Source organism: Dermacentor albipictus, chromosome 4 (assembly GCF_038994185.2).
Source record: "Dermacentor albipictus isolate Rhodes 1998 colony chromosome 4, USDA_Dalb.pri_finalv2, whole genome shotgun sequence".
NCBI lineage: Eukaryota > Metazoa > Arthropoda > Arachnida > Ixodida > Ixodidae > Dermacentor > Dermacentor albipictus.
The window spans coordinates 42,887,864-42,912,981 of record NC_091824.1 but is presented as its reverse complement, the minus strand read 5'-3'; the positions used below and the strand labels follow the sequence as shown (position 1 = coordinate 42,912,981).

Below are 25,118 nucleotides of genomic sequence, written 5' to 3'. Positions count from 1 at the left end.
AAATTTGCAGAGGAGAGTGTCCTTAACCTGCTGACCATGGCCATGGGTGCATCTTGCGAAGACAGCGAGTTTGTCCGACTGCTTTATGGGACAAAAGTTAAGAAGGTACGTCTCTTACATTGCTCGGTTACGTGACCCATTTATGTGGCGCTCAAGCATGTCACTGTATTTTGGCTCATATAATCTGCGGAAAGCGTTTCATAACTTTAAGCCAGAATGACCTGTTCTGCTTTAACATAAGAAAATTTTGACCTGTTGCATTTGCTGACTTCATTGTAAAATCTTTCTACCGCTCGTCAGTGCTTTTGACATCTTTCTAATCAAAAGTCTGGCGAATGTTGTCTGGTCGAAGATAATCATGGTAAAATAATAAACACCGCGATGACTGAGGCAAGATTTGCTTAAAAGTCGTTTCTTACCTTATTGGCATTTGGAGCACAATTCAAAAAATAATAAATGAATGCACAATTTTCATTAACAAATCTTTTTGCATATAGTAAACTTCCAGTTGGCCCCTGCTAAAGAAAGCATTCAGTTTCACAGATGGCACTTGTTGAAAGCTAGAGGAAGATTCTAAAAACTATCTACGGCATTTTTTAATACGACATAACATTAATGGCAACCATTCTCTCTTAACACTTTAACAATTGTAAATTTTAATAAATGCCGCAGCCTTCTAAGACAGGCAGGAAAATATACTAATGTACAATGTAAATTTTAATTGAAGTGTACTAAATATATTAAGTACATTCTGTAGGTTAAATGTTGTTCGCTATTGTTATTTTTGCATGGGCCATGCCTCCTGTTTGGGCTTGTTTAGAAGAAGTTATAATGTTTTGTCCCAAGTTCATCTGGTCATTGGGAAAATGCAAGGTGAATTTAGGTACTTTACCCTTAGGCACCATTTCACAGCAATAAATTGCGTATTGCCCTGAAGCCGCACCAGAAGTAAAAAGTCGCTTCTAAATGCATAATGGCTGAACACACGAAACAAAATAAATTCTGGAGCCTCGCTTTGTGTCGCCGATGTGCAAAACAGTCTGATAAAGAGAGGACATCAGGACAAATGATGACAACATGTCACGCTGTTTCAGCTGGCTGAAACAGCCTCAAAAGCAATCAACGTCGGTTCACACAAACATGCATAACAAAACTAGTACATGTATACAGAGCTGCTCTTGCCTACTGGTACATTAAATGTGCCGCTGTAAGGTGGCGCATGTTCTACTAAAACTTAGTTATCTATCTGTTGAACAACTAAAACAGTTAGCAAGCTTTCCAGACAGATTTCATCTGCGAAGGTGCTGAATCCTCTTGTTCTTGTGTGTCAGCAGTTCTGATGGACTGCTTCCGAAACTATGCTACTGTGCGAAGCCTGTACGGTTTATGCATACATATAACTCTTTTTAGTATCATGATTATATGTGCTGTCACAGGTTTTACTAGCAAAAATATGGTATATCTGTGTATTCTTGGTGTTATCTAGTATGAACCTATTGTTGAGCTGAATGTCCTTGGAGCTTTTTTTTTGTTATCTTTCCCTCCCTATTTGCAGTATGACAAGCCAGACCCGTCTGAGCTTCCAGGCGAGCTGTCGCAGCTGAGCGATAACCTAGATATTGCCACAGCCGTGGCTGAAAAGTGCTACTATAATTGTGACTACAAGCGCTGCTATGCCATCACTTCTTTGTGAGTACCTGTTGTGTTGTTTTTATTTTTTCAAGCAATTTTCATGGGCTGCGAAGAAAATGAGAGCAGACATTATGTTGCACAGAGCTTAAGCACTTGTTAACAAAGAACTCTTTTAAGGCAGCTAAGCAAAATATAATTAAGAACCGTAATGATTTAGGGTGTGCGAATACCGAATCGTAAATTTCAATATGAACACCGAATCGAATCACAAAAAAAATTTCAAATATTGAGATGAATATTGAATATCGGAAAATTGTTTCACAATATATTTAATGCTTCCAAATTTTGGACGAGAATATATTGTTCTGCACATGCTTGGGAGTCTCCTAGCATTTCATGACAAGAATGTAGCAAGCCGTCATTAATGTAAGTACATAAGGTATACAGTACGGTCTACTCATATTAATTAAAGGCAATAAAAAATTAGAATGCCAGCACTGATTTCAGATCAGTTCTAGTATATGAAGGTGGGGAAAATAATTTTTTTTTATCAATTGAATTTCTGGTAAATAGAATCAAGGGCTTTTTTCCTCAGAAACTAATGTATTAGTGACATTGTGTTGTACTGAATACCAATGAGGTTCTCAGTTTAATTGTGGACTTGTGTATATATTTAGGGCATAGAAATTTTTGTTTTGCTGTTTTTGTTTTTGTTTCCAAAAGGCAGGTGGGCTGTCCCAACTTTATGGCAGGCGGGTTATTGTAAGGCCAATTTGTGGAACAGACGAAAGGACCTAGCATTACACGACTCAATCACTGCACCACGCGTAGCCGGCACTGTCGGTGAAGAGCAGGCAGTGTTTCATTAGAAAGCTTTAGCGTTTTCGGTATTCGGGTAAACACAAGTGGATTGGGCGTTTTTTTTCCAAATGAGCAGAGGCGTGAACGTGAAAGGCCTGCATGGTGCAGGAACCTGGTGTCACAGAGCTCACTCAGACAAACACACAGCTAGTATTTCAGTAACCAAATGCATATTACTTTGCTGCTGGTGTAAATTTTTGTCATCAACACGATTACGCTGCTGCCAAACATATATGCCAGCAGTGAAGTAGAATGCTTGGTTACTTCAACATTAGCTCTGTGCCACCAGGTGGCTGCACCATGCAGGCCGTTCACGTCTGCACCTCCGCTCACCTGGAAAAACACCAAGTCTGCTTGCATTTACCCGAATACCCAAAACACCAAAGTCCTCCAATGTCAGGTTTGGTGGGATTTCCCACCTGCCAAATATTTTAAACCCGGAGGATCATGGCAAGTCGGTGCGACGCTTACTAATGCCGTGAGGCTGTTGCACACAGATCTGCGTCTATTTGGCTCCAAACTGTAAATTTACATTAGTAAGATCTTGATGAGGGCTAGTTGGTTCATACTTAGAACTGAGGTGAAACCGCTACATTTAGTTCCCGCTGCCCGATGAAGCAGAAGCAGTGCTATTAAGCCTAATAGCCTAAGCAGTGTATGTACTCGGGATGAAAATGCACCGCTAGCTGGTGTGGTAACAGTCTGCAAGCCATCATTGAATGGTTTGGCAGGTGGCTTATCAGTGATCGGCGCCAAGGTCACATATGCAAGTTAGACTAACGGCTGTTAAAGTGTGTGTTAAAGTGTTCGTCATGTGAGTGGTAGGAGGTACTGCTGGCCGGTGACACCCTGGCGGGCTAAGATGCGCTCGTCCAGAAAATTTGTCGGGCAGCCATGGCCAGTGGAGTAGTGGAATGACACACCCACTAGACCTCAAGAGCAACGACCTCGATGGTTGAAATAAATGTTTTCTCTCTTTCTCGTCACCGCATGTCTAACACGGTGTGCGTGCGTAACCATTGACAGCGTGGTATTCGCACATGCTTTCACACTTCACACAGCGCTTCTTTTGTTGCCGTTCCCTCTGTCCGGCGTGACATTATCATTTTGATCGGTCCCATCAACCCGGACAAATCTTGTATCGGTGAATCAGCCCTAGCTGACACAGCGTTCTGCGAATTGCACCGTTCTACCACTCTGTGTATGATTGCCGCAACGGGCCGACGTCGGGAAGGGGGGGGGGGGGGGGCGCTCATAGCAAGTCTGCTGCCGCGTCAGCCGGGGTGGCCTGTCCGCAGTGCACTTGGCTCTCCTGCTCCCCGAAACAAAGTGCAACACTCATTTGGGTGGCATCGAGCACAAGGGGCTCCGCGGAGCACATATGGCGCTGCGTGTCTAAACCGAATATATTAAACAGTAGATATTCGATTCACAAATAGAATTATATAAACATTCGCTATACGATTCGGTGATATTTGAGTATTTGCACACCCCTAGTAAACATGCAGTCAACATCTGTTAATTCGACCTTGATTGGACTGAGGAAATTGATCTAATTATCGAAAGGTCAAAATGAACAGGAGGTAGCAAAAAAAAAAAGATGTCTACACGCACCGCTACTTTATTCAGTAGAAATAATATTTGCTTGGTTCTAACGGGCCCAGAATGTAAAGTACACAAGTTGAAATCTAATGTGTACATGACTTTTTTCACAAGGAAAATTTAGCATGCCTTTGATTCTGGCAGTCAGAAAATGGTAAAATCTGGGAAGTTTAGTCTCACAGAATGCAAATTTAGTTACGCTTGTGCATCGTTGTCACTCTCAAAGGGCACTTTATCACTGTCTATGGACCACAACACGTCACCCTTCGTATGGTTCATTGTACGCTTGACATTCTGCTGTTATCGAACGAGTCTGAAACAGTCGCAAGCGGGATGGTGGCCCATGCCAGGATTAGCCACTTCACTCATTCTTCCTGTAATGCATGCAATTTTCGGGAGGGCTGAAATCACCTGGAACAACATTGTTGTTGCCAGCTTATTTTTTGAAAGAGCTCTTAAAATCGAAGACTAAAAGTAGCATGTTATCTTTCCTACGACATATGCCACATGTGCATTTGCCTAGCAGTCCTTTATAGCTAATATTCACACCTTGGAGAAGTTGCTTTAGGTTTTGCTTTTACTAAGGTGAAAATTGTAGAACCTCAGAAGCTGTAATTGTCTGTGAGATAATGTTTTTGGGATTGCAATGGCAAAACAGATTAAGTTCTGCATGCAGGTAGCAAAACTGTAGGCCCACACAAGTGTCATCATCATCATCCTATTTTATGTCCACTGCGGCACGAACGCCTCTCCTAGTGATCTCCAATTACCCCTGTGCTGCGCCAACCGATTCCAACTTGCACTCTGTGCATACATCTTGGTTTGTCCTATGCCAAGTTTCCTTCTCACTGATTTCAGGCTGCGTCCATTTTTTTACGGCTTCATCAGTCTTTCTCACGTTATAATTTCGAATATCACTTATTTTCATTTTGTCGATCAGTTTTGACATTTCCACGAATTTTATCTTATCTCTTGAGTTGGACACTTTCATCCTTTGTTGTTTCTTTATTAGGTCCTTTGTTACTTAGGAGAGCTTGCCTACTGGTTACCTTGGTGCCTTGCCTCCCACTTCGATTGCTGCCTCTGAAGCCAGCCTCGTTACGGTTTCATTCATTACCTTTATGTCATCATCATCATCTCTCTGTTCTAAGGCTGCATATTTGTTTGCAAGTACCAGCCTAAATTTGTCTGCTTTTACCCTTACTCCCTCTAAGCCGACATGTTTTTTTTTTTTTTTACCAATTTTACTTTTGCTCTGTTCAAATTGAGGTGAATCCTAGCCCTCACTAACCTATTATCACTGCACTTTACTCTACCTATCACTTCTACATCCTGCACTATGCTGGGATTGGCAGAAAGTACGAAATCAATTTCATTTCTTGTTTCACCGTTAGGGCTTTTCCAGGTTCACTTTCTGTTGCTACGTTTCCTGAAGGAGGTGTTCATTATTCTGAGCTTATTCCTTTCTGCGACTTCTACCAGCATCTCTCCTCCAGCGTTTCTAGAATCGACGCCGCAGTTGCCAATTGCCTGTTCACCCACCTGCTTTTTCCCCACTTTTGCATTAAAGTCACCCATTACTACTGTATACCGAGTTTACACTTTTCTCATCGCTAATTCAACATCTTCATAAAACTGATCCACTTCCTCATCGTCGTGACTGGATGTGGGAGCATAGGCTTGTAGTACCCTTAATTTATACCTCTTATTAAGTATGATTACGACTACTGCTATCGTCTCGTTAATGCTGTAAAATTCGTCAATGTTGCCTGCTATGTCCTTATAGATTAGGAATCCTACCCCGTATTGCTTCTTATCAGAGAGACCTCTATAGCAGAGGACATGGCTTTTATTTAGCAATGTGTAAGCCTCACTAAGGCTGATAATATCCCAAACAATGTCTGATAGTTCCTCAAAGAGTCCTGCTAAGCTAGCCTCACTCGAGAGGGTTCGAATGTAACAATGTAATTTGCACACAGTAATGAACAGATCATGAAAATAGAAATACTTGTTCACTTGTGACGAGCATGTGACACCCCCAAACTTTGCCAAAATTCAAGTTTCTGTATCTAGTATTTCCTTTTAATCTATTTCTAGGGGAGACATAGATCAAAAGGTTGCGGTTTCCTCACACCATTGGACCCAGTTCTAGCCAGTTACGAAGATGACAGTTAGGTTTACAACTCTGAATCTATCCAATTTTTTTTTTTGTTTGGAATTACTTGTGCTGAAGAACATTTATTCAGTCGCAGACTTGGAGTGTGATGAAGAATATGACCTTCGCCAACGTAGAGATTTTTCTAAACTGTTGCAAGGCTGGGTGTATCTCTCCGATTTACCCCTTTGATTTCTGCCGAAAATGATGTGGTTGCCTTTGTTTACAGGGTGGCTTTTGCATTGATAGTAAAATAAAAACGCAGCATTCTCCACGTCTGTTTTATCTCGTCTGGTTGGGGAACAAGTCATCATGGTGCTCTATAGTTGCAGGCTGCTCCAGCAGCTCCATTATGGCCTCCAAACTAAGAGCAGTTGCTGGGGCTAGGGGCCTGATTTTATCAATAATGAGTCCAGAAGCCTGCAATCTTTTCTTAACCTTGACATCAACTGTCTGATAAAATTACATGCACCGATCGCGGAGGTTGTGTGTGTCAGCTTGCTTGCCGACTTCAGTATATGTGGTTGAATCACACGTGCAAATTTTGCATGTGCAAATGTCTCCCAACATCAAACAACACTACTGTCTGCATAGGATCCGCATCATCAATTTCTGTGGTACTTGGATGGACGAGCATCTGCAAACAAGCCATCAGCTCCCATATTTTCACGAAAATTATTGAGCTTCCGCGAGCGAACTGTGGTAGAAACTGGAGCGCTCTCGTTTTTATAAGGAGTGCTGAAGGAACTGGTTATGATGCCCAAATATGGGGACAAAGGTTCGTGTACTCAAAGATTCTGACGGTTCTCTTAGGCGGAGCCTCCGAGAACCCAATTGAGGACAAAGCAGTTGGTTTCGAGAACACACACACTCCTAATGTAACTAAAAAGAGGATTAAAATAAGTAGAAGAAAATAGAAAGCATAAAAGAAATGCTCAAATAGACATTATGGCAGTAAAAAAACACTTGGGGCTAGTATGAAGTTAACTAGTGCGTGAGTCCGGGCTTGCCACGACGGCAAGGGCACATAACAGCCTCCATGCGGCGACGCGGCGACAAGCTGATGAAAGGAGTTGCGCCGGTCTCACCAAAGTTCATGGTTTAAGTTGGTTGACCGGCGACAGGACAGACGGCGGCGGCATTCTGGCCGGGCAGCTGGGCGTAGAACTCGGGCCCGTAGCCTGATTGCTCTCGTCCTGCCCACGGGCACAGAAGCTCGAAAGCCGGCCTCGGGCAGCAGGCGGCACGAGTAGATGGCGGCGGCGTTCTGGCCTGGCAGCTGGGCGCAGAACTCGGGCCTGTAGCCCAACTGCTCTCGTCCTGCCCACGGGCGCAGAAGCTCGCCGGCCTTGAGCAGCTGGCGGCACGCTCGGGTAGACTGACGGCACACAGTAACGGGTTGGCAGGAGGCCCCGGTCGAGTGAAGTCCTGTTGGCTCGGGTCCGGAACCCAACGGCCTGTCTTCAACTCCCGGTCCGGTGGCCGACCTTCTCCTGGCGTCGCTTCCTGGAACTCTCCCGGCGTCTCCACTGCGTCTCCCCACTTCTGCCAGTGCACCACGCTTTATCTTCTGCTCTGGCCGAATAGGCATTCTCCGATTAGCTGCCTGACGCCCTGTGGACTTTCCTAATTGGTCGGCTTTTCTTCCTTTAGTTGCTTTTCTTGCGCTGTGCGTTCACATGCCGGACGCTTTTCGGCATTGTTGTTTTTCTCCTTCCAGCACAGAATTCGCCTCGGCGCGCGCACTCCTTGTCGTCTGCTCCTGTCTGTCCCGATCACCGCACCATGTCGTGCACCACACATCACACTGGTTGCTATGCAATGGCGTGCGCACAGACACGATAGTCTGTGGCTGATCGAAACTGGCACAGGCTAATGTTGTTGGACGCACTTGCTCTAGCTTGTGGTATGTGACGTAATGCAGATGCCAATCGTTGCCACTGGCAGGAGAAAAGTATGTGTGCAATGGTGCCCTAGTGGTTTGAGCATTGGGCTGTTATGCTGAAGGGCCATGGTTCGATCCCACTATGGGATACTTCCATTTTTAGTTTTTGAAGATGCCTGAAACAGTGTGACACAGGAACCAATGCCACAAAATGCCTGGCATGAGCCAAAATAAAATGCTTCGCTATATATATACATATATGTGTGTGTGTGTGTGTGTGTGTTTGTGTGTGTGTGTGTGTGTGTGGTAAAGAAAATGGTATTGTGGGACCATAATCGTTGCAGAAGAGAAGTTTTAGTGAGTGTGTATGCAAGTGTCTAAATAAAGTCTGTGCTGGCATTGTTCAGTTTCTCACTATGATCCTTAAAATTCATGGAACTTTCCTTTAATTTTGAATCATGATATTCAGTATGAGCTCGGGAGATCATGTGCAGGCACGTACCCAGGGGGGGGCCCGGGGGGGCCCGGGCCCCCCCCGAAATCATGTGGCATACCCCCCCCCCCCCCCTTCCTCACCCACGCCACCACTCCTCACACATTCCTAAAGCGCCGCCAGATCAATGTTGAGACTTGGCAGCTCTTCATCGGTCAGCATTATGCTGCCTTTTTCACTCCTTTAAGATGGCGGTAGTTATCGGCATCTCTTGTAATGTGAAGGACAGTTGTCTCATAGATTCCGCACCCGCGCGATTAACTCGAGATGCATTCAGTTGTCACCATCTATTCAACCGTCACGCGCATAGCTGGTTGCTTTTGTTAGTTCAACCTTCTTTGTTTAGGCTGATCCTGGGCCCATGAGAGGGATGCGGCTGTTACTCAGCTGGTCTGTACTCTCATGGAACAAGTTATGGCCGGAGAAAACGCCAATTGCGTTTAACTTTTCCCTTTGCTTCATTCTTTCCTTGAGTTACGGCTCGCCGCGACGCTGGCAGATGCCCGGAACCATATACACGTGATATGGGTTAGATAAGGTGGAAAATAAAATAATGTGAAAGAGCATCCATCATGAAGCCCTGCAATAACCCTTAAACCCATAAGCAAGATGACTGTCGCCCGTTACCTCGTCTGTTTTTCCCTAATTCTATAGCACTTTTCGTGCCAAATTGGGAACTGGAAGCGAAAATCGCAAGGAGTTGAGAAATTAAGCGATCTACTAAGGCAGAGAGCCAAGGCAAAAACCAAACTGCAAGCAAAAGCGAATAATAAAAAAGTTCACCGTTGTTTATGAGAATATTTATGGATCAACATCTTTTTATTAAGAAAGGAAGTAGAGAAAACGCCGCCGGAAGTGGAGAACGATTACTTGTTTTGAATGACGCTTCTACAGTTATCGGTCGAACCGCCTCACGTAGCCACTTCTCTGCTGTGCTTATGTGGGTGTTTTTCTAACCTTTCTTTCTGAGCGCAGAACGTCTAGAATCGCAGAGTCCTGCGCTCTACGCGGTTGTATGGGACTGGCGGCCGCACAGCGTTACGCAATTCGCGGAACTGTCAAAACTGATCAACAAGGCGAAAATAACTGATATTCGAAACTATTACATGAGAAAGACTGAAGAAGGCGTAAAAAATGAACGCAGCCTGAATTCAGTAAAAAAGAAACCTGGCATAGGACAAACTATGATGTATGCACTAAAAGATAAGAAGGATAATACCATCAGCAATCTCGAAGATATAGTAAACGCAGCGGAAAAATTCTAAGCTGACGTGTATATAGTACCCACAGGAGTCACGATACCTCACTTAGAAACAGTGATCAAAAGGATACAGAAACTCTCCTATAACTAGCGATGAGGTCAGAAGGGCTCTGCAAGACATGAAACGATGAAGAGCGGGAGGAGAAGGTGTAATAACAGTCTATTTAATCAAAGATGGAGGCGACATAATGCTTGGAAAATGGCGGCTCTTTATACGAAGTGTCTATCGACTGCAAGGGTCCCAGAAAACTGGAAGAATGCAGGCATTATACTAATCCACAAAAAAGGAAACGTTAAAGAATTGAAAAATTATAGGACCATTAGCTTGCTCCCAGTATTATATAAAATATTTACCAAAACAATCTCCAATATTAATAAGGGCAACACTCGATTTTGTCAACCAATGGAACAGGCTGGCTTCAGAAAGAGATACTTTACAATCGATCACATCCATGTCATCAATCAGGTTGTCGTGAAATCTGCAGAGTACAATAAGCCTATCTATGTGGCTTATATAGATTACGAAACTGCATTTGATTCAGTAGAGATACCAGCAGTCATAGAGGCACTACGTATTCAAGGAGTACAGAACGCTTACGTAAAAAGCTTGGAAAATATTGCTACATGCGTGTGGTATTTGTTTCTTTGAACGAGGTGCGTGGGCGCCATCACTCCAGAAAAGAGGAGGACGAACGAACTGGGCTCGCGCTGTGAATCTGACCGGTCTTCGCTGCTACCGTTGTTGTAAATATAATATGTAAATAGTTTCTCGTCTTACTGACTCGTCCTTCGCGTAAGAATATCTACAGAGGTTCTACAGCTACCTTAATTCTACACAAGAAAAGCAGGGAGATACCTATAGAGAAAGGGGTCAAACGGGAGACACAATTTCTCCAAAGCTATTCACTGCGTGCTTAGAAGAATTCAAGCTATTAAACTGGGAAGGCTTAGGAGTAAAGATCGACGGCAAATATCTCAGCAACCTTCAGTTTGCCGATGACATTGTTCTATTCAAAAACAATGCAGACGAGTTACAACAAATGATTGGAGACCTTAACAGTGAAAGTGTAAGAGTGGGGTTGAATATTAATATGCAGAAGATGAAGATAATGATAAATAGCCAGGCAAAGGAACAAGAGATCAGGATCGTTAGTCGGCCACTAGAGACTGTGAAGGAGTACGTTTACCTAGGTCAATTAATCACAGGGAACGCTGATCATGAGGAGGAAATTCACAAAAGAATAAAAATAAGTTGGATCGCATACGGCAGACATTGCCAGCTCCTGACTGGAAGCTTACCATTATTATTGAAAAGTAAGGTGTGCATGCAGTCAGTGCATTTTGCCTGTGCTGACATATGGGGCAGAGACTTGAGAGCAAGTTAAGGTCCGCGCAAAGAGCGATCGAACGAAGATTGCTAGGCATAACGTTGAGAGAGAGAAATTGAGCGGTTTGCATCAGAGAGCGAACGGGTATAGACTATATTCTAATTGACATCAAGAGGAAAAAATGTAGCTGGGCAGGTCATGTAATGCGCCGGTTAGATAACCGTTGGACCATTAGGGTTACAGAATAGGCACCAAGATAAGGAAGTCGCATCGAGGGCGACAAAACACTAGGTGGAGCGATGAAATTAGGAAATTCGCGGGCGCTCGTTGGAATCGGTTGGCGCAGGACAGAGGTAATTGGAGATCGTAGGGGGAGGCCTTCGTCCTGCAGTGGACATAAAACAGGCTGCTGCTGCTGCTGCTGCTGCTGCTGCTGCTGCTGCTGCTGCTGCTGCTGCTGATGATGATGATGATGATGATGATGGAGGTGGTGAGCCCCCCCCGAAAAAAAATCCTGGGTACGTGCCTGATCATGTGTCATGCTTGTTATTATCAGACGGCATTACCTGGACCAGATGAAAATTACTCCTGCGTAATATTAGCATGTGCCAATATTTGCCATGTTGTCTTTATTGCAGGGTGCTTAGTAGAGACCCTTACCTCATGGAATGTCTGCCTGTCCACATATCTTGCCTGATGGAGCTTGGAAAGTCTAACGGTAAGCCACAGCATCAGCCTAATTTGTCCCACTGCAAGACAGAAGCCTCCCCCAGCAACCTGTTTTGTATATAAACATCCTATAAACAGGCATACCGGGAATCTCCATCAGACGCCTGGAGGAGCTTGGCATACACAGCACAATATGCGAACTGATAGAGGTGCAGTGGGCAAGTGAGGGGGAGCGGTCAGCGTTCACAGAGCTGAGAAGACCTGTCCTAAGACACTTAGGCCACCCTGCGCCACTGAACGAAAAGGCGCGAAAGGAACGCATACCCTCGGTCATTCGTGAGCGTCTCTGCGTTGCGCCAGCGTCCAGAAACGTGCATCCCGAACACAATAGAGGCTGCCGACCATTACAAAAAGTGTATGCCAACTCTCGTGGTATATGGTACACGGACTTGGCCAGGTACAAGGACGGAGTAGCCCACGACGTCAGCGCCATGGACTACGCCCTCCAGGAGATCACCGCGGCAACAATACAGTAGCATAGACACCTCAGGAGCTAAAGAGGTGGCCATATCCATGCTCACGGACCCTCAAAGAAAGCACATCACGATAATCATCGACTCGCACGAAGCGTGACGTAACTATGCTGCTGGTAGAATTTTGTGAAGAATGATCTCTATATGAAAGACCTCTTTCTGAAACGGCCACAACAGCATGGACACCCGGACGGGGGTTTCTTGATAGGAGCCTGACGGCCCACATGTCGGCTCGAGAGCACACTCGCCGAGCTTCACAGCAACACAACCGTAATGAGGAGAATTCGGAAGCTATCCCGAAGCAATTTCACGCCATACTTCAGCGCTACAGACTGCCGTGAAGAAAATATCCCCCACCACGCGACTCCCTCACACACGCCGAAGCAGTTTCGGGGAGGCAGGTACAGGCAAACACATGCCCGCATCCCACACTATGTCACGCCATGTAACCCACACAATACCCGAAAATGCCCTGGTTGCAATGCTTCGGCCACACTCTACGGCACCAATTGGGTGTGCCAGCTCATGAGCGCCAACTTTACAATTGCACATCTCGTCACACAAGAGTGGGAAACCTCGCGTCAAGTCCCAGGACCAGCTCGATCTAGTCGTGAGAGCATGCCGGGCAGCCACGGCTCATGGGTTCCTGGACTGAGGACTCAAACCATACCCTGGGCCCGTCAAAGGACCCTGTAGTTTCCCTTTATTTTGATAAATGTTTTCTCCTCATCAGTCTTGCATCAGCTACCGAAATCCTACACCTGCAAGTTTACTAACTTCTTCACACCACCTACTTCTCTGCCCTCTTCGGCTGCGCTTCCCTTCCCTTGGCACCTGTTTCTCTCATAGGCCATCTCCTCTATACATCACGTGACATGCTCAACTCCTTCCTCGTAATATCAGCTAGAATATATTGGTCACCCCTGTTTGTTCTCTAATCCATGCCACTGTCTTCCTGTTGCGTAATGTTACGCCTAGCATTGTTTGTTCCATCACTGTGTGGCCCCTAACTTCTTCATTCATTCATTCACAAAAACTTTATTAGTGTCCTGAAGCCCGGTCTTTTCAGACCGAGGCGGGCCGCGTCCACGTCGGCACCGCCCGGCCGAGCCTTATGGCGCCATCGTGGACCCTCTGGACAGCCCGTAGCTGATCTTGATATGAAGAGCTTGTTATCAACTTGTGCCAGTAAAGCCATTTTTCTTCGGGGTCGGCGAGAGTCGCGGGACAGCCCGCCAGCATGTGTCTGATGTCAATGATGCCATCGCACACGTTACATTCTTTCCTAATTTCTCTTTCTGGGTGAATTTTATTTATGAAATACGGAGTGGGGTACGTCCCGGTTTGGAGTAAACGTAGCGTCACTGCCTGAGCCCTGTTCAATTTTACGTGTGGCAGAGGGAATTGCCTATGCCCCAAGTAGTAATATTTAGTGATGTCGCTGTAAGTTAGTAACTGATCTTTATGTTCCCCGGAATGGTAGTGGGCGTCGGTTCGGTTCTGACCGGCACGGCAAGCAAGTCCTCGTGCCAGGTTGTTCCTAACTTCTTCTCAAGCTTTTTTGTTAACCTCCAAGCTTCTGCCCCATATGTTCATACCAGTAGAATGCAATGATTGGGCATGCAGTTGAACCCACTTTTAATGATAACGATTTTAACAATATATCGGATATAACAATGAGAAGCTGCTCTACTGTCAACTTTTGTATGTTTTACTTGGTGACATAACCCGCTTACTACAATGCCCCGATGCCACATTATCGGTTATAACGATGAAGTCTGGCTGCTGGGTGTCTGAGCCGAAAGGTAGTGAAATGCGAAATCCTTGAATAAAAAAAAAATAAAAACAAGAAGGTCGAGCCGCTGCACGATGGGCTGCTGCTGCAACAGCCACCGCGCACTCACTTTCCATCCATCTCGGCGCATCTCTCTCCCGTTTCCCTTCTACGCCTTCGAACATGAACGGGCTGCACCCATACCTCTACACCACCCCACCCTCCATAACCTGAATGGACTGCGCCAAAGGTCGGTGCTGCTCGCAAATTGCTCGCTGGCTCCTCATTCAGCGCATTTCAGCAAACAGCTTAACCACTCGCGTTCGTCTTTGTTGGTTGCGTCAAAATCGTTCTTGGCCGCGCTGTTTCTGAGCCTCATTTGATTTTCCGCCGAAATGTAAGATGGCTGATCCGCCCGCTGATCATCGGCAGTGCAAAGCGTTGCCAGTGAAAAGAAAGCATACGGCTATAGATTTGGAAACTAAGTGCTTTTAACCGATGAGGCGGTCGTTGCGAATGTGCTTGCGTCAGCGAGGATGCAATACGGCAGGCTGCCTCAACGTTGTCCTCACAGGAGGGCTGGCAGGTCAATTCAGTCCCTCCGGGGCTTCGTTTTCGTGAGCAACATTCCGCTGCACTACGTGGAGCACCTGGATGCCTTGGAGAAAGATGTCGGCAAGCTTCACCTAGAGCATGGAAGGCTGACGGACATAGGGTTTTCTCGTGCATGCCAGAGAGAAGTACGTGGCGAGATGCTTGTGGAAATCTTGCCTCAGCGTTTCTTCTGGATTTCTCAAACTGACAGGCGGCCACGGCAGCCTTCTTGCAGTTTTTAAAAGGCCCCTTTTGCAGCCACCAAAGTGATGCCTCGGTGGTGCTCGCATATCGCTTGCCACCCGTGACCCTTCTTTGCAGTTGTCATAGCAGTGCCATTCTTTAACGCCGACAGCCGTGGCTTGTTACACACGATCGGAGCGCCCAGGAAGCAGTTAAACGAGTGAACAGAATGAGCAGCCGGATGGAGGAAGGTGGTGGGGAAGGACACTGTCCTCCCAGCCATAATAGTTTTCTCACAGCAGCTCTGCCGTCCCCCTATTTTGATTTTTTCAAGCAACCCGGTTATAACAATTATCGGTTATAACAATGGAATTTTTGTGGCACTTGAATATTGTTATAAGTGGATTCGACTGTATTTCTTTTCCAGGACAGCAGTAAGGTGCCGGTCATGACACTCAGAATGCCTGCCGTATATGCTCTAACCTGTTCCTATTCTTCTGGAAGTTTCTTTCGTATGCTCTGTGTCTGGTTGTCAGCCTCTGGAAGGTGTTCAAGAGTACATATATCTAGACCAATTATTTAAAGCAATCACAATTTCTTGTCCTCTTGCCAGATTATTAACTTTACCTTACACTTTACAAAAAAGAAGTTTGTACCCTTTGGAATGCATCCTGTGCCCGTACAGTAAATTTAAATTGTCTTGCTTGCGTTTTCTTTTTTGAAAGCTCGCTACTTTTCTGTGAAGAATGCCATGTCATACTGATAACATGCATGTTCTTGACCTAGGAGTACAGAGCATACACCATTACAGAAAGGAATGGCATTTAATATTGATGACAGTTATTGCTTGGGGACGTGTTAAGCCCCAAAGGTACAAGCTTTTTTTTAGACTGTAGGGTTCCACATATTGATCTTCAAACCTACTCTTAGAGTTTGTCAATCAAGGACTTCAGTCATTGCTTGCTAGTGATGTTAAGCCTTCAATTTTTTTTTTTCATTAGTCATTGTGCGGTCCTTGGTAATGGTAAGCCTTGCAGCCAACATTTAATCGTGATCTCACTGTTTGCAGTACTTCTTTAGTGGCTAACCTTCTGTGGTTTGTATTTGACAGATCTGTTCCACCTGGCTCACAAGCTTGTGGATATGTATCCCGAAAATGCTGTAAGTGCGCTTTCTTTTTCTTATTGCGATAGCAATTATACGGACTCTCCAGGCACATTTTCACCGCCGTCGTCGTCATTAGCATTGTCATGGTGTTCCGTATAAAGTCCAAGTGCTATAACAAGGTGGCCATGCACCGTATGCTATAGGTGTGAGTGAAAGCGTGCAAGCGTGAGGCGACTATGGTGGCTTGATCTCACGCGTGCAACGGAGGAAGGTGGGGAGGAAGCATGCTGCCTCCGATTGCACGCGCAAAGCAAGGGGGGGTGGGGAGGAGAGAGTGTTTCTACTCCGACGGTGGCTGCATGTGGCGCGAGTGAGTGCGGCTGCGCGGGCCCAGTGTTGAATGCAATCTGTGATGAGTCCAGAGCCTAAGTGCACTGATGGCTGATAGTTTCGTGTGCACTGTGTTCTCACTGCTTAGTTTGCATTGTAGCAAGAGGCAGCAGGAAGGTCAATTCACTTGCTGCTGCTGCTGCACTTCCGTGCGGCAGTGTTTTGACAGGGAGTGTCCCTGCTCATCGAGTGGGGTGTTTTTATGTTTGCCTGTGCCTGCATGCCACCATGCTCGTTAATTTAGTTACTAAGTGAATGTTTACAAGTTTATAAGGCTGATAAAACTACTATCTTTATCTTGTATAGCCGTCTACTGCATTGCTATTGCAATCGATGCTTTACCTTTTCGGCAAAACTGTGGCTTTTTTTGTACCACTGTATATGTATTTATGAGGAGCCAGCTTTTGTTGCTGCTATGAGATTTGTTACGGATACTGGAGATGCGACAACCTTAGCTTGTTTCGAAATTTTTTTCAAGCACATATAGTAGTTGCTTGCACGTTGTCACAGCAGAACACAGCCTCAATTTTGTTTGGTATTGGCATTATCTTCTGTCTACTTTGTCAAGTTGTGTACTCAGTACGAGACAGAACAACAATAAAGTGTTGTTGTAGTACACGAAAACAAAGTACAAGAAAACTGACGCATTATTAAAGTGAAGCTTTCTTAGCCTAGTCTCTACATTTTGGTGTCCGTTTCTGAGTGCTCTCGACTTGCTGCGAGCACGTGTACTTATCGATGGCGAGTGGAAGCTGTCACTGAATAATAAGAGAAATTACATTTCTGATGGTTGGTTTCAAACCTGGATTTTCCAGCACAGAAGCCCCAATGTTCTAACCACAAATGCATACTTACAGATGCATGCCTAAAGAGGAGAATAAAACATCTTTATGCATTTCCCTCAAGCAAGTCCAGCCTCTCTCTTGTAATGCACCACTTTGTCTGCTTGTTCATGAATGCTTTGCATGCACCGATTCCCTTATTGCATGAGATCTGCATAATTTTTGTGCATACCATCAGCTTCCGTTAATTTTAGCTAACAAGACCGGCAAAGCTGATCGAAATATCCAGCAGGTCAAATTAAAAGAGTGGCAGGAAAAACACTCAAACACACCTCTGCTTCATTTGGCAGCATAGTCAATGAGTGCTTATTTGGACATTATTCGGAGAGCCCCCTGGCACCACGGATTTAATGTATAACGATGACCAAAATTTCAGACACCTTATAGCATGTTATGCGATGATTTGGGCTCCGACTGCATGACCACGGGCTAATATGGCCACCAAGTCAAGCAGAAATAGTGATATTTTCATTTTGAGACGTTTACCTTCATGATCATGTAGGAAACCGAAACTAGCGAAGCCTAGTCGATCTAGTAGTCGCCAATGAGAATTCAGTAAATGCATTGACTACTTTTGTCTATCTGTAGCGATACCTTCCACTTAATTTTATGTCATTCTTATCGTACACTGTTCATGGCCAACTTGTTCTATTGATAACATGTGCAGAGTGTCCCTCTGATCATTGATGTGGGACGAAACATGGGGAAAGGAATAGCATAAAATGTATTGCTAGAAAATGGGGACCTTGGCCAAGGGCAGTTGTATCTGCATTCAGGGGGGCGGAGTGGCGGTGGGGAGGCAGTCGTATGTGCACAAGCCTTTCCGAACGAGATGGAACTGACACTGAAGCGCCGCCTAAGGCTGAGGCGTTGGATGTTAGGAAGGTGCATTGGCAGAGATTTTTGCTCAAAGGGCAAATCCTCAGAGTGGTGAGATGGGCCACCAGAACAATATGGTCCTGAGCCGCGCGTAAAATAGGCGACCTTGGAAGCGGCCTTGCTCTGTGGTTGGAAAGCGCTCATACGATGCCTCCTTTTTGCTACAGTGAATGCATCTGCGATCAGTTAGAAATTGTTTGTATACTTTGCACAGGAAAGCTATTGACGGCGCTTTTGCCGCTGCACTTGCAATATTTGCAGCTTAGCAGTTGCGAATACATGCTCATGATATATGGGAGTGCAAACGGAAACATGCAAAAACAAATCTAAGTGCAAATATAGAATAAATAAATGGATGCAAACTACAACCTTTTTTACTTCATGAAAATCTGTATGTGAACTTCGCAACTGCTGTTGCTACGTTATACTTTTTTTCTCTCATTGTTTGCATGATACTGCAAACCTTCTCATCACTTTTCTCTCTTCCGTATGTGTGACAATTCGTTTTTTTTTTTTTTTTTTTTTTGAGGGGGAGGGGTTGTCACTAAAAAGTCAGTGCAAGGCATGTCAGTAGAGTCAGTCTAAGCCAATTTCGTATATCTCAAATGCCTGAAAACATGCTTGCATTATCTGAGGTATACGTGTTCTGCTGATCGCGGCAGATGGCACGACATAGCATTTCTCAATGGTTCTGAAATAGTGGTTTCGGAGTCTCCCATACGCATGCGGCCATGAACGCAGCTAGATTGCTTTTGAAAGATACTTTCGTTTCGTAACATTTCACGTTACTAGCACTGGGTGCATCAATAGGGGCAGCGTTTCTGCACAGTGATAAGATGGCATGCTTGGCACTTTGCCAAGTGTGCCATTGTTGGTCGGCATTGAAGTGTCTTGTGCTAGGCAAGCGAAAAGTAGCGTATTTGGCACTATGTCAAGAATGCTCCTAACACCAATGCATTTTGCGCTATCGTAACGCGAAATTGAATGTGTCTCCGAAATTGACAATCCGAGAAGATGGCGCCCCTTTTTTTGACAGTTGTGTAATAATTTCACTAACCTTTGGACAAATTCTGTACTATTTCAGACTCCCGATTATTGGGACGTTCTTGCGGTCCCCGTTGAGTTCGAATTGTCGGTCGGCGACTGTATTTGCCAGACACGAGTGTGACCTTCAATCCTTTGGCACCCACTTTTTATGTGCTTGAAGTAGAAAACTAAGGTAGAAGTGACATTGGAGCTTCTAAAACAGTAGAGGTCTAATGCATAGCCACATTATTTTGGCCATCGAAGAAAGATTAAACGAGTGAACCTTCACAGACCAGAAATCGTTTTCTATTCATTTACACTGAGCAGGCAATTTTCAAACCAGTTTGCATCAAAAAAAATTTTTCTACATTAGTGAGGGGTAAATGTGCTAGTCATTCATTGTTAGCTACCATCTTCAATTAAAAATGTTCCCTAAGAGGGCTAAACATTTGCATTTTCAGTGAAAGGTGACATATCTTCAATGCATTCACTGGTCTCTAGTGCTGCCAGTTAAGATAGACACTGCAGCCTTGGGGTGACAATTTGGATCAAGTGTGGTCATGCTGTCCGGTTAGTTTCATATTATTGTGCAAGGGCTAATTCCAGGATTGAAATAACAGAAGTGTTGGTCCATGGAAATGTCCATGTGCTTGCCGGGACCTTTTGTCAGGACCAAATTAAGCAAAAAATCAAGTTAGCTGCAGTCAAACTAAAAGAAAGTTTACGATACATTACTATTGACATTGTTTCGCCAATTCTGAGCAGTGAATAAAAGGTCAGCCATTTAGTAATGACAGCTGACAGTGCGTTTCAAGAAAAAGTGGACAGCTCATCCATTGTGCAATTGAACCTTCTGTCACGCTTCCATTCACTCAATGTCACATGGAAGGCAACCAGCAGCAAACTCTGCTGGAACATTTCTACTTCTCTTTGCTAATAGGCTGATAGGACCATTAGCTTTCGTTGCATTTTACGGGGCTGGCATGATAGGGTATAATTGTGGGCTTGCTTACCGCTGCTGGACCGACGCTTCATTGAACGACTATTTGTATTGTGATAGCAATTGTATGAACACTCAAGGCAAATTTTTGCCGCCGCCATGATGTTCCGTACAAAGGCCAAGGGCCAGAACATCCCGGCATGCTGTATGCTGCAGGTGTGAGGGAAAGTGTGAGAGGGCAAACCGAGAAGGGTCATGGATTGATGTGTACCATCCTGCATGCCCATTGTTGAAGAACAGCATGCGGAGGGGGGGGGGGTTGTCACCTGAACTAGTGCGTGTTGGGGGGGACACAGGTGAGCACACACCTCCTCATACGGCCTGGCTGTGGCCTGCACACAAGCAGTCAGCACATTCTATATTGGAGATAGTGCAGTGGTCCCAAAGGCTAAGGACGAGCTGCGATGGCTGGTGGTTTCATGCGTGCTGTGTTCCTGCATGCCTTGTGGCTGCATGATCTCAAGTTTCGGAGACATGTTGAAGTGAAAGGCTGCACAAAGCATTTGCTCCCATTTTCCTGCGCTCCTCATTACGCCAGCATTGTGACAGCAAGTGTTCGTGGTCATCAAATGAGATCTGTTCACATTTTCCTGTGTGTGCCTGACACCGTGCTTGTTCTTTTAATTAGTGAGCAAATGTTTACTGCAACATATGCAGGCAATAAAACTATGAACCTTACTTAGTGTAGGTTTCTACATCTCTATCTATGCTATCGTCTTTGATAGCGATATCACAGAGCAGAGTGGCACAGTGAAGCATGAGTAATGGATGAGATTTTCTCAGCTGTAGATCAGGATGTGAAGACATACAGGAGCCATCCGAGAAGTAGGACAGTGGTTTCGGGGAGCTTACATGCAAATGTTATGCACGGCTGACTTAGTTTCTTGTTCAGTTTTTATGCTTAGTTCTGTTCTCGTTTTCCATGTATTTGCTGTTAAGTAGGTCCTGAGACCAGGATATTTATGTTATCAGTCTGGTGAACTTACGCTGGCTACTTTAGTTATTTGTATGACTATACACAAAAATATTTTGCAAGTGCATAAGCTTGATTTGATCGCTTGATATTTACAACCTGACTGTGGCAGCTGTTGCGTACGTATTGTGTTGATAATTGATTGAGTCAGAATCATGCATGTGATCTACGAGGAATGAATACGTGCTGGTGTCCCCTGGCAATGGTGTCACACACCTTTTAACGAGTGCTTTTGCTGAAGTTGAAGGTATAGATAAACAAAACTGTGTGAGAATAGATTTGTAACTGTAAAATCTTTTTCCAAGAACTGAGCTACCAAAGTGCCTTCTCTACTGAGGCGTAGACCACTTGAAGGAGGGCGAAACATGCAAGAAAACATATAATTCCCTGACGAGGAAACTCAAAGACAAAGTTCCTTGGAGGACAAATATTTACGTGTATGCCAAAAAAGGTCCACATGCAATATCCTTGCAACATCCATAGTAGAATATCTGAAACATGTCCATGTGTGATATTCTAGGGGCATCTACGGTAGGATGAATGTCCAGTGGATGTCCCATTTCTACCCGAAACGGTGCACGGGCATTGGGACGGGATCTGGATGCCCTACAGATGATGTGTGTTCGCTTGGGAGCCGTCAGCTATGGACGGCGGTGGTCCGCTTGTGGGGTCGACGTAAAAACTCTCTGCAGCAGTATGTTGTGCAGCATGCCATTGTGAGAAGCTTGTCGCTAGTGTGTTCGCCCCTTAAAAAAAGGAGAGCATTTTTTCAAATTCCGCAAGCGGCCAGAAATAGTTGTGTGCAGCATACTGCCGCATGCACACATCGCCGCAGCAAGGTACATTGTGTATACACTGTCCAGACAAAATATGTAGCAAAATAGGTTTGGTGCAGCCAATCGTCTGTAATAGCCAGCTCTGTTAAAAGCGGAATTGGTTGCATTAATAAAAATGGCTGTGGCTTAGCTAAGGTTAAGCACAGGATGCGAAGCATACTAGCCTTTATTTTAGTTGTTGAACCACTGTTTAGCCTGGTGAACTGCTGTTGCTTGGCTATAGTATTTGGTTCGGCTAGACGAAGAAACAACTCATGCGTTACTCTGCTTCACCTTCAAGAGTGGAACGCGACAGCGTTCCCGTCGACCCGCCAAGGGGTGTAAGACAATGGGCTACAGCGCAGTGACTACGCGCCCCGCATTGGACGCGGTGAGCGTCGAGCAATGCAGCGTTCGGCGCGGCAACGAAATGTGCGCCTGAGCAAGCGATGCACGCCTGAGCCTTAGAAACAGCTTGTTTCTAAGGCAACACCGCATTCACTAGAGGCACTTTTGTACCGCTTTGAAGCATCGTACTCGTGGCTCAGTGGTAGCGTCTCCGTCTCACACTCTGGAGACCCTGGTTCGATCCCCACCCAGCCCATCTTGCAAGAGTTGAGCCAAAGCCACCTAGAAACAAGCGCAGCTGCTTATTTACCGCCGCGACGCCGCAAGCGACGGCGCGAGTTGGAGCACCGTTTCTCCTCTGTCGTGACGTCACGGTGTCATGTGGTCAGCCTTGAAGGCGACACCGCCGCGCCTGAGGAGCTGGGTTGAGCTCTCGTAATATGCTTCGCATAATATATGCAGACTAAACGAAGTCAGAACTATAACCTGTTATATTTGAAAGTGTGTTGTATGCGAATCCGTTGTAACGGCTGTGGACTTGTCCCCTGGTTTCTAGATTCATAAAAGCACTTCTTTCTCTACCCCGCGGCAGCGCTGACCTAGAATGGGGCTTCAGTAAAAGTAAGCACCTTCTAAATGCATGGAGCTCGCTGAGAATTGCTAGCATTAATTGAATGAGCCATGTTAAGAATCTCTTCCAGCGCTGTGATGGTGATGCAACTAATGTGCCTTTCAGCCTTGACATTTTGAGGAGTGTGAAGCAGTCTCGTGCGAAGTGTGCACAGGGCGTGAGTGCTGAAAAAAGCACAAGCAAGCGGAAGGTAATAGAAGAGCCTGCCCCAGAGCACCCCACTCTTGAAGTGGAGAAGAGAGCTTTAGAGGATCAAGTGCTGGCCATCAAGGCATTGCTCACTTGTGCTGAGAAAATTGTCAGCCTAGGTTTGAAGCCAAGACATGAACAAGGTAGAAAGTGGCTCTTAACGAAAGGAAATGCAAGCCTTTAGCACACACTTAAAAAAACTTTGGGAACTTGAAAAAAAATTTTTGAAAAAGTCAAAGCATTGGTGTCATGTCACTGACATCTGCACTAGTCATGTAGTATAAGCTGCTAGTTAGCTTATAAGAGCAAGAAGAAAGGGGATTAACCAGGGGCCAGATTTTTATTAATCGTATCATGAGAAGTCAACAAACAAAGACACCAAGAACAACATAGGGGAAATTGCTTGTGCTATATTGAATTAAAGAAACGATACATTAATGGCAGTGAAAGTGGATGAAAAAATAACTTGCCACAGGCGGAGAACGATCCGACATCTTCACATTACGCGGGTGATGTTACACATGTGAATTGTTTTTCATCCACTTTCATTGCCATTAATTTATTTCTTTAATTCAACTAGTAAGTACAAGTAATTTCCCCTGTGTTGTTTTTGGTGTCTTTGTTTGTCGGCTTCTAATGACATAGTTAGCTTACAGTCATATGCATGAGCAGTTAAGTCTGGTCTTATATATATCTAGTGTAGCCACATGTTGCTCAGGTGGAAGAGCTGTTTGGTATACAAGTTTGGGCTAGTCATGTGTAAGAGTATTTTGGAGTACAAATAAAAATGTGTTTGCAGTTTTTATACCAATTTATTTTTCTGTGCTTTGTTTCTTTGCTTGGTCCTATAAATATTTCAAGCATTTAGATCCACCTGCTCTGCAGGTTGGTACAAGTTCACCACACCTCAAGGGTTTCTGAAGAATTTATTGGTCACTTTTGCAGTATCTTGTTGACTGAAGCTAAGGCACGATTGTGCTGAAAATTAATCATTTGTGGCTTTGTTACATTGCTCAGGTTAATCCTAAATACTTGCTCTAAAAGTTCACATCTTTTTGTTTGCTGTTAAAGAAAGAAAGCTTTCTTTTATGGCATATTGCTCCGAATTTGGATTTTCGTGCTGGAAAACTAAGTTTTTCTTGCTCCAGAATTTGCTGATCCTATTTCAGCTGTTGCAACCCTGCATTCAGAAAGGGGGGGGGGGGGGGGGGGAGTGCACAGAAAAACTTTGCAAGTTTTCAGTGGGAAGAGGTGATGAAATATTTGACAAGTCATGTCACATGTTTTCGGTATTCTGGAAAATTGCATTCATCGCGGGACAAACTAGTGAAGTGGTTAGCCTAGGTGTGTTCCGCCATCCTCTTCGCAATATAGTTGCAAAGTAGATGACAAATGCGGAACGTCAGACACGCTATTGACCATACAGAGAATGAAATGTTGTTCTTCATAGACAGCGATAAAGTGTTGTCTGAAAGTGCTGATGATGGTCGTAAGGTGTAAATAAGTTTTCCTTCTGTGAAGGTAAAGTTGGCTGTTTTCATCTTATTCCTAAAATCAAAGACACTACATTTTCAGGGGTGGGACTCCTGCGCCAGTTGTGCCGTTTTGATAAAAATGCAAATTTGCACCAAACGGCCAAACACAGAAAATTGACCGAAATTTCGCCATGATGCGCCAGAATGGCTTCGGCATGTGTGCTCTGGCAGTGGCCGCGTACAGCGAGCTGACTTGTTTGCAAAGGTGTGCAGCCATTCCCATTCCACACACCGTGCGATGGCGCTTCCAGCAGTATCCCATAATTTTCTCGCTAGTAAAACTGAACTTTTATGCGAAGCATATTACTGGAGCTCAACCCAGCTCCTCAGGCGCGGCGGTGTTGCCTTCAATACCACGTGACACCGTGACGTCACGACAGAGAAGAAACGGGGCTCCAACTCGTGCCGTCGCT

The 25,118-nt window shown here is 45.0% G+C and overlaps 1 protein-coding gene across 1 annotated transcript in view; it reads left to right on the top strand.

Annotated features, from left to right (window-relative positions):
- Cdc16 (cell division cycle protein 16) overlaps positions 1–25,118 on the top strand; it is a 54,290-nt gene that overhangs the window by 8,798 nt on the left and 20,374 nt on the right. Inside the window, exons 7-10 of the mRNA XM_065438790.2 lie at positions 11–105; positions 1,556–1,689; positions 11,856–11,935; positions 16,082–16,131. Of these exons, the coding sequence (XP_065294862.1) occupies positions 11–105; positions 1,556–1,689; positions 11,856–11,935; positions 16,082–16,131 (359 nt within the window). The remainder of the gene's footprint in view (positions 1–10; positions 106–1,555; positions 1,690–11,855; positions 11,936–16,081; positions 16,132–25,118) is intronic.